This window comes from Eulemur rufifrons, chromosome 30 (assembly GCF_041146395.1).
Source record: "Eulemur rufifrons isolate Redbay chromosome 30, OSU_ERuf_1, whole genome shotgun sequence".
NCBI lineage: Eukaryota > Metazoa > Chordata > Mammalia > Primates > Lemuridae > Eulemur > Eulemur rufifrons.
In genome coordinates, this window is record NC_091012.1 from 96,287,888 (window position 1) to 96,297,738 (window position 9,851).

At 46.4% G+C, this 9,851-nt stretch overlaps 1 protein-coding gene across 1 annotated transcript; it reads left to right on the forward strand.

Annotated features, from left to right (window-relative positions):
• The first annotated feature begins 2,209 nt into the window (after nt 1–2,209).
• Nucleotides 2,210–9,078, forward strand: ASB12 (ankyrin repeat and SOCS box containing 12). Its single transcript, XM_069463647.1, has 3 exons — nt 2,210–2,349; nt 7,531–8,380; nt 8,805–9,078. Exons 2-3 carry the CDS (start codon nt 7,555–7,557, stop codon nt 8,936–8,938), a joined length of 960 nt encoding a protein of 319 aa, XP_069319748.1. The 5' UTR covers nt 2,210–2,349; nt 7,531–7,554; the 3' UTR covers nt 8,939–9,078.
• The last annotated feature ends 773 nt before the right edge of the window (nt 9,079–9,851 follow it).

Here is a 9,851-nt window from a genome sequence, read left to right on the forward strand (position 1 = left end):
AAAAGGCAACATGAGATATCCTACTTGGGATAGAACTATTCTGTATATTGTCTTAGGTGGTATATACAACCTACATGTGATAAAATTGTATAGATCCACACACAAATTAATACAAGTAAACCTGGGGGAAATAAATAAGATAGGTGGATTGTATCAAGTCAATATATACTTGAGATATTGTACTATAATCTTGCAAGATGTTACCATTGGAAGAAACTGGGTGAAGTGTACATGGGATCTCTGTATTAATTTTATAACTGCATGTGAATCTACAGTTATCTCAATAAAAATTTATATTAAAAAATCCTGCAAATCTTTTTTTCGAGAATTATACCCTACTCTGTCATCTTTAGCATCGAAATAACTTACTTATTTACTGCTAATCTGGCTTGCATGAAGCCTCAGACAGTGAAAAGCTACAGGCCACTAGTGCAAACTAAGCTGGAACTGATACGGTTTTTGATGTTTCTGATCTTCAGAGTTCTGGGACACTCTGACACTTTCCAAAGTCATCATCTGGCTCCTCTGGGCTCCCTGGCACCATCAATGTGCAAGCAGGCTGTATGACAACTATATAAGTGTGGTAGACAAGACTGGGGATATCAGCTTGAAAGAAATAGTTGAAGAAGCTGGAGCTGTTTTCCCTGAGACAAGGTGATATGGGGACAGAATACCTGGGTTCAGACCCCTAGAGGGCTGCTTTTGGGCAGAGAAAGTGACCATGTTCTCTGGGGTCCTATGGGTGAGCAGAAGATCAGACCTCAGGGGCACTACTTTATAGATGCAGATATTGGCTTAGCAGAGAGGACTGAGCTGTCCAACAATGAATGAGATGTGCTGCCTCTGAATGTAGAGAATGCCCTATTATTGGAAGCTCAAGCTGAAGTCATTGAATAGCTCTCAGAAATGTGCGAATTCCCTTTTAATGTGCAGATTCTAACATGAAAGTAATCATGTGACACAGTGATGCTAGTATTTTATACCACTACATCTCTGGTCCTCTCACTGGCTCTTCGTTTTTCCTGACTGAATTTGCTTCCCTGGTGATTGAAAAGGGAAAGAGAAGGGCTCTGACGTCTTGAGTTCAGTGTTCTGTATAGACTGGAGTCCATTCGCAGGAAAAATTTAAGTTACAGTTGTTTTTGGTGGGATGTAGGGACACAGAAGCCCACAGTAGCCCCCTGAGCTAATTTGAGAGATTGACATGAATAACCACAGGCATCCATGGCAGCTTTTAGTTCTGGCATTTTTGCATCATGTGAAATATAATTGTTGCCATGTCTGTTTTTCTTAATAAGGTTTGAAACTTTAAGGGACGCCACATCTTACTTTTCTGTGTTCTTCTTGCATCTAGAACCTTACACATAGAGGCTGCTTAATAGTTTCTCCATAAAGAGTTTCTCAGACTTGATCAAATTGTTTGTAGTGTGGTTTGTATACCTAATGCTGGGCTGGCTTTTCCTCCCAGAGGGAGGCAGGATGCTGGTCCCTAGTTTCTTTTTGTGTGACACCTAAAATAGATAATGTGACTATGTCTAATGGTATCTCCCTACCACTTCTCTCATTTAAAGATAACCAGGGAGATAAAATTATACTTTTAAATGCTGGGCTTTTGACAAAGTTCCCAGTGCTGAACACACTGATGCCTTAGGGGTGAGGATAGTGGAAGGCTTTGAGCATTTTTTCCTTCAGACTTACACTGGTGGGTTAGTGGACTTTATAAATGACCAGGGCTACCTTAAGCTTTAGAAAAGCTGACTGAGAAGTATGGAAGCTTCTCCTTCCCACTCTGGGCATTGGGGAATGGGGAGGGTGATGTGTTGCTGGGCCCTCAAGAAAGGAAAAAGGAAATCCAGAGAGTCTAAGGTCAGAAGAGAAAAAAAGAGACCACAGCTCAGAGGAAGGCATACTAGGTTCAGGCTTGGCCTTCGGGAACACTCACCATTCAGGGGCCTCACCTTGGTGCCCATTTGAGCGGTGGAGAGGGGTATACGAGGACATGCTGGGAGCAGGAGCCTCGCCACGCACCTGTCAGTCAGTCCTTCCAGGACTTCCCCGAGGGCGGCCCCCCTCCTCTCGCTAGGATCGCTCCCAGAATGGCACTGGTAAGATAACACGGCCCAGCCCAGGGAGCGGGGGATGGAGTGTAGCCTAAAATTAGCCCCTGGACCAAGTCAGCCTAGGGGCTGACGCCTGGCCTTTCAGCAGCGTTAACAGTGGGAACTGAGGGCCCGCATGCTCCAAGCTGGGGCAGTAGGGGCTCCCCAAGGAGGGGCCGCCAGGACCCGAGCACCTCTCAGAGGGGCGTTGGCAGTGACCCTGGGCAGTGTGGCCTGAGACTGAAGCCCCGTGAGTACCCTGGAGCCTAGGACCCGACGCTGTCCAGAACGAGTGAGCCCTGCAGGCCCGCGAACCTCTGATCACCGCCTATCATAGGCCTTTCCCTCTGGATTTGGGACCTGGGGGGCGCTTGGGAGGTCAGTAGGGAAACCCACCAGAAGAAGGCAGAAGGCAGGAGGGATAGCGTGCCAGCTTCCTGCCTTGTCTGTCCCAAGAGGGTGTGTCTGCCTAGGACATTGGTCTAAACGGAGCTACTTCTTGAGGGCAATTGCCATCACACACTACAGGGAGGGTGGAGGTTTGTCTTTGTGTCCCTGTGTGCTGTTGGCGTCTGTGTATGTGGGTGCAGTGGAATGAGCTTAGGGGCACTAAGGGCAGTGCTCCTCAGGGTGGGAGGAGAAAGGTGACGCTTAAAAATAGTCTATCAATGCCTGAAAGAGTGTTCTAGGGCACACAGAACCAGCCGCTTTCCTGTAGGAGTTCTTAACCTGGATTCACGGACCCCAAGAGGTCCTTAGATAGAACTCAAAAGGTCCAGAAACTTGTATGGGCCATTACCTGTTTTTCCCCCTAACTTTGAACTGAAATTTGCCATTCCCTTCAAGAATAAATGCAGGCAGCAAATGGCGGTAGTATTACCAGTTCCTGTAACTTGGTCACCAGAAGAAATCACAGACATTTCATATCATATTACAGTTGTTGCAGAGATCTTGAAATGTCATTTATACTCATCGCCACTTAGAAATTATTACTAGATCTTGTTATTTGTGTTAATAAAGAACATCTATTACTATATTATGCCATTTAAAAAATATTTTGTTAGTAGTATTTCAATATAATTGGTTTCCTTCAATTTTATGTATTTTATTTTATGTACTAAAAATGATTCTGAAATCAGTTCACAGCCTTCACCAGTTTGTCACAGAGGCCAATGTCATTAAAAAAAAAAAAGGTTTAACTCTGGGAGGCCGAGGCGGGTGGATTGCTCAAGGTCAGGAGTTCGAGACCAGCCTGAGCGAGACCCCGTCTCTACTAAAAATGGAAAGACATTATATGGACAACTAAAAATCTATATAGAAAAAATTAGCCGGGCATAGTGGCGCATGCCTGTAGTCCCAGCTACTCGGGAGGCTGAGGCAGTAGGATCGCTTAAGCCGAGGAGTCTGAGGTTGCTGTGAGCTAAGCTGACGCCACGGCACTCACTCTAGCCTGGGCAACAAAGTGAGACTCTGTCTCAACAAAAAAAAAAAAAAAAAAAAGGTTTAAAACTCCTGCACTTTTGGGATCAGGAATCCACTCCTTGTCCATAGTGGGAACATCATAACTCTTTGATTAATAAACTACAGCAAGGTGAGGTTAGACAATAGACTAGCTGGATTTTCTTGTCTTTGTCTAAGGGAGGCAACAATTCACTCAAGTACCAAAGCCAGCTGGAAGCAATGGCTTGATCTCCCTCTGGAGGCTCATTAGATGAGCCCTGCTGTGAACTCTTGGTATGACCTTGGTGAGAGCTTCAGCATTTCCCTAAGCCACTCCCTTCCCTTTTCATCTCCTCAAACCCCAGTCCCCCAAATAAAATAGTAAGAAGGAAATCCCTATTGGCCATCTGAAGAAATGATTTGTAAAGTAACCTTCCATTACTGGAATCCTTGGAATTCAGAATGACACTCAAAAGCTGAGGATCCTGGAAACTGCAAAGTGACTCTGCCTGAGGCAAGGGGGAGGGCTAATGTATTTGTATTTCATGTTGCAACAGAAAGAACAGGATGGGGAGTAGGGAAACCTGGATGCTATTTTGGACTCTGCTATTGCCTTGATGTAAGGGACCTGGAAAATCCCTTATGCTTTCTGGCTTCAGTTTCCCCATCCACAAAATGGGGATAATATTACCTATCCCACTACATGAAATAGCTTTGAAAAGCACAAGACTGTAGGTGTGTTCTGGGTTCTTGTTAATAAGACAAGTGACAATAAAAGCCATAAGACCTTAGGAAAGTCACTGCTCCCTCTGAACCTTGGTTTTCCCATCTCTGAATTGAAGAAATTAAACTAAATGATCTACAAAGTCCATTCCAGCTCTGAGATTCTAGTACATTAAGTATGGACCAATAGCCGTAGAAATTGAATACCTAAGTAATAATCATCACCACAGTAAAAATAGTTACAGAGAACTGTGTTCAAGTACTATTCTAAGTACTTACTTTGTACTAACTTATTTAATCTTAACAAAAGCCCCCCTCTGAGGCAGGTACTATTATTATCCTCTCTTTACAGATGACAAAATGGGCACAGAGAAATTAAGTGACCTGCTCTGGGTCACACAGCTACTAAGTGGTAGAGCTGGGATTGAAGAACTCCAGACCCAGGTTTTACCACTACCCCATATGGCCTCTCCATCTGCAGTGGGAGCAAAACAAACCCATATAGGAGTTACAGTACAGTGTGATGACTGCTATGGTGCTATAAGAGCATAGACTCTGGAGGAATTAACTCGTAAGGAAGGGCATGTGGCAGAAAGCAGCATGGTGTGTACAGAGAGCCATAGTTTCTCTTCCTTTATTATGGGGTGTAAGTAGAGGAGTAGTAGGAAGTGAGGCTGGAGAGATTGAGCAAGATTGTCTCATGAAGGATCTGTGAGCTAGGCTAAGGCATCTGGGCTGTAGCTTGAAAGAAAGGGGAGCCATTAAGGCATTTAAGACAGAGGATTGGTACAGATCAGATTTGTAATTTTAAATTATCACTTTAGCCACAATGTGGAGAAAAATATTAAAAAGGGAAACTACTTAGGAGACTACTAAAACTGTCGAGGCAAAAGACAGTGGGGGTCTAGATAAAGCACTGGCAATAAGGATGGCCCCTGAGGAGGATGAATGGCCTGGAGAGTTCTCTAGGAGGTAAAATCTGCAGGACTTGATGGGATTGGATGAGAGTGGGAGTCTTAGGTTTCTGGTTTGGTTGACCAGGTAGATGGTGAGGACATGACATATGGACATAGTGGTGGTGATGTTGTGGGGTGGTGGCGGTGTGACATTGCTGTCTTTGAAGTGCCTGAAAAAACTCAGTGGATACATGCTTGAAGCTGAAGAGAGAGCCAAGGGCTTAGAGAGATAGGCTTGAAACCATCAGCATAATGGTGAGATCTAGAGCTCTGGGACTGGAGAGAAGAAGATGGAGGAGAGAACAAGGGGAACATAAATATTTCAGGGGAGAAAAATCAGGAGAGCGTGCTGGCCAGGAAGCAGAAGGCGGAGTTTGGAAGAAGGGGTGGTCAGTAGGGACAGATGTCCAAGAAAAGTTAGGGAAGTAAAGATCTGAGAAACATCCACTGGATTTAGCCACAAGGACGACCTTTTGAAGAACTTTCTTGGTCTATGACTGAGAGTGGGTGGAGCCATACTGAACAGAGTAGAGAAGGGAATGGAAGCTGGTGAAACAGACAGTAGACAATTGTTTCCATAAGTTTGGTGAAAAGGGAGAGATGGAGAGAAAGGTACCTAGGGTGGAACAAAGGACCATAAAAGATTTTTTGTTTTGTTTTCTAAGATGGTTGAGGGGGAGGATCCAGTTTGAGGAGAATGAAGATACAGAGAAAGGAAGCTCACTTTTGAATATCTAATATATGGTAGCTCTCTTCCTCCTAGCAGCCTCATGAGGCATACTTTCTGTCTTATAGATGAGGAAACTGAGTCCCAAAGAAGGGAAGAGACTCGTCCAAGGTTACTCAGCTAGAACTGGGGGTGCCAAGTTGCAAATCTAGGTCTGCCTAATTTCCAAAATCCTGTCCTTCCCATTTTACCCCAAGAATGCATAAATATATGGACCACATATGAAATTGATGCTAGTGGGTGGGGAGGGCCCTAAAGTTGAGGGTGACCCCACCCACCCACCTCATAATTTTCTTTCTATGAGGTGAGTACCTGAGGTCCCAGGCTAACAAAGAGGGGTGGAGGTGGACAGTAAATAAAAGGAGGTATGAGGCCCTGAGACCTTGGCTGCAGGGCATGGGGGAGTAAGGGGACTCAAGCTCTGAAAAACCTACCAGCTCATCCTGATGACGTTACAAACTAAGGTGGGTGACCTTGACTTCGGAGCACTAGGAACAGAACTGGTAAGGTTAGGGGTTAGGTTGAGTCAGTCATTGGCCCATGGTGGTTTCGTAGGGTCTGAGGATTATGAGGAGACAAGAGTTGAAGGTTGAGGCAAAACTCCAGGCTGGGTTGGGTAGAGAGGATGGGAAGAGGCTTAAGCCAGAAGGATGGAGAAGCAGTGGGTTTCTGAGAAGGTGTTGGCAATCAAAAGGACTCCTGGATTGAAGTGTTCCTGGGGGAGAAACCAGTTGTCACCAAAGAGAACTTGCCACGGAAGCCTCAACTGTTCCCTGCCATCTATTTGTCTTCATTTTACTTGGAGTGTGTTCTTTGCAATGCCACCTCTTCATTTCATTAGTAAATGTCATTTAATACCCATTTACTGAGAGCCTCTGTTCCTGAAGTGTAGGGCCTATGTCTGAGGGGAAGTTACAAAAGGCTCAGGTGAGGGAAATTTGATCAGATATGGGGGGCTGTGAAGAGGTGGAACTTCATCTAAAAGGTCAAGAGGTGAAGTTGAGGGCCTGCCCCAAAAGACTGATGTCAGAATGCTTAGGCATGGAAGCTTGACACCACAAAGCACTGTTCTGTTGGCCTAGCAACTGCCAGGCCAGAGCCACCTCATTAATCCACACATTCTGAGCTGAGGAAGATGCCTCTACCAAATCCCTAGCCATGATGTAGGCCCTACTAGGAGTGGAGGAATAAAAGATGAATACAGGGTCCTCGCCCTGAGTCTATACACTAATGGAGCACAGATAAGTGGAAATGTAATGTGAAAATTCATAGCTGGAGTCTAGTTGTGATTCTTTGGAATCCCTAAGCAGGAGAAGGAGGAGATTGGGGAAGGCTTCCCAGAAGTAGGAATTTGAGGGGCAGATAGAACAGTATATGCAGACACCAAGCTGTGTAATGGCCTCACCTGTTGTGACACCATCTCCAGGGCCTGAAATAAGACAGTGGGCATGGGAGTGAGAAGTGGGACATCCATGGGTAAGTAGCCTGATGGTGAGGGGCAGGGGAGCAAGGGGTTGGTGGAGAGGCTGGCATCCAGGTTTTTGATGGGAACCCTTAGTCTCTCCCCCTTTTCTGTCACCCACAGATCTGGCGTATCCTCCTGCTCATAATGAGAATAGTCCTGTTCCCATTAGCTAAGATGAGTCTCATGGACATCAACAAGATCTTCTCCTTCCTGCAGCCCGACAAGGAGGATGAGAACACTGACACGGGGGAGAAGCAGGCTCTCAATCAAGCAGTGTATGACAATGACTCCTATACCTTGGACCAGCTTTTGCGCCAGAAGCGTTATAAACGTTTCATCAACAGCAGGAGTGGCTGGGGCGTTCCTGGAACACCTTTGCGCTTGGCTGCTTCTTATGGTCACTTGAGCTGTTTGCGAGTCCTCCTGGCACATGGTGCTGACGTCGACAGCTTGGATGTCAAGGCACAGACACCACTTTTCACTGCTGTCAGTCATGGCCATCTGGACTGTGTGCGTGTGCTTTTGGAAGCTGGTGCCTGTCCTGCTGGTAGCATCTACAACAACTGTTCTCCCGTGCTTACAGCCGCCCGTGATGGTGCTGTTGCTATCCTGCAGGAGCTCCTAGGCCACGGTGCAGAAGCCAACGTCAAGGCTAAACTACCATTCTGGGCATCGAACATAGCTTCATGTTCTGGCCCCCTCTATTTAGCCGCAGTCTACAGGCATCTCGACTGTTTCCGCCTGCTTTTACTCCATGGAGCAGACCCTGACTACAACTGCACTGAACAGGGCCTATTGGCACGTGTCCCACGGCCCCGTAGCCTCCTTGAAATCTGCCTCCACCATAATTGTGAGCCAGAATACATCCAGCTGCTGATCGATTTTGGTGCTAACATCTACCTTCCATCTCTCTCCCTGGACCTGACCTCACAAGATGATAAAGGCATTGCATTGCTGCTACAAGCTCGAGGTGAGTGGTGAGCAGGCCAGCCCCATAGGCCTTCTGGCTTGAACGTTCCAGGGCCCCAAACTAGTGTCCAAGCCAATCCTCTGAAATAAACTGGAGAAAACTCCATCTTATTCCCTCTCCTGGGACCCCAGTGGAGATGTTACAGATTCCATGTTAGGGAAAGGGTCACCAAGATGAGGTGGCAGGTAATACTAGACCAAATTCTGGTCCTGGCTCTGCCAATGACCATTTTGTGATGTTGAGCATGCCTTCCCTAGGCCTCAGTGTGTGCCCATTGGTACCATGCACTGGGGGCAGAGTGAGGGACATTTCTTATAAGGGAGAAGGCATTAGAGCTATAGTAGCCAGGGCAGGTTGTATATAGGCTTGGGTGGAAGAATTATGATGAGAATTGCTCCTCATTACCTGTTTCTCCTTGCTGTAGAAACTCCACGGTCACTCCTATCACAGGCCCGTTTAGTCATCCGCAGAGCCCTGCGCCAGGCTGGCCAGCCACAAGCCATTGCCCAGCTGGATATTCCTCCTGTGTTGATTAGCTACCTCAAACACCAACTGTAATCCTGCAGTCTGCCCAGAAACCCAGATGCCTCCAGAAACCACCTGGTGATCCCAGTAGCTGGAGAGCACTACAGCTCCACCCACTCACCTAGAGCTGCTCTCCTATATTATCCTCCGCAATAAAATCCTCAACAAAATAAGTCCTAGTGGCTGCTGTGTCTGGTGTGTGTGTGAGGGGGGCTTTTAGGGAAAGGGGTCTGACTGGCTATGAGGCAAGGATGGCAAATGGTATGACATCTGACAGGCATAGGAGTATTGGCCACTGAAAGAGCAAAAGAAAACACTAACCAAATGGCTGTACTTCCCCACCAAGATCCTCTAGAGAGTTTGGAGCTGTGCTACCTGGAACAAGGTCCTGAAGAATCCAAGTGGGTGGAAGTGTAGCATCAGCTTGCCCAGCCCTGTTCCTCCCTTCACTTCTCTGGCTACTAAGAATGGGCTCTTACCAGACACCAGATCTGCTGCACCTTGGCCTTGAACTTCCCAGCCTCCAAAATTGTGATAAATAATTTTTTTTCTTTAAAAAAAATGTCTTTTAGAGGCAAAGTCTTGCTGTGTTGCCCAGGCTGGACTCAAAATCTTGACCTCAAGCGGTCCCCACACCTCAACCTCCTGAGTCACCGGGACTACAGGCACATGCTACTGAACCCAGCTGAGAAATAAATTTCTGTTTTTTATAAATTACCTAGTCTAAGGTATTTTGTTACAGCAGTGCAAACAGACTAAGATACCTCCCTTTCTTCCTTCCTGACATTACCATGAGCCTGGGTCATAGCTCTGCTTCGCACATGTCACTAATCAGTCTGTACTCTCTCCTGAAATGGGAAAAGTCTTTTGCTTTACTTAAAAGGATGGCCCCCAAGGACTAGATCCAAAGTGTGAAATGGCCCACGGGACTCCAGAAACCAGAGAG

Coding starts and splice junctions, on each gene's coding strand:
- ASB12 (XM_069463647.1), top strand. CDS start 7,555: ATGAGAATAGTCCTGTTCCCATTAGCTAAGATGAGTCTCATGGACATC. Junction 8,381..8,804: donor ATTGCTGCTACAAGCTCGAG/GTGAGTGGTGAG, acceptor TCCTTGCTGTAG/AAACTCCACGGTCACTCCTA.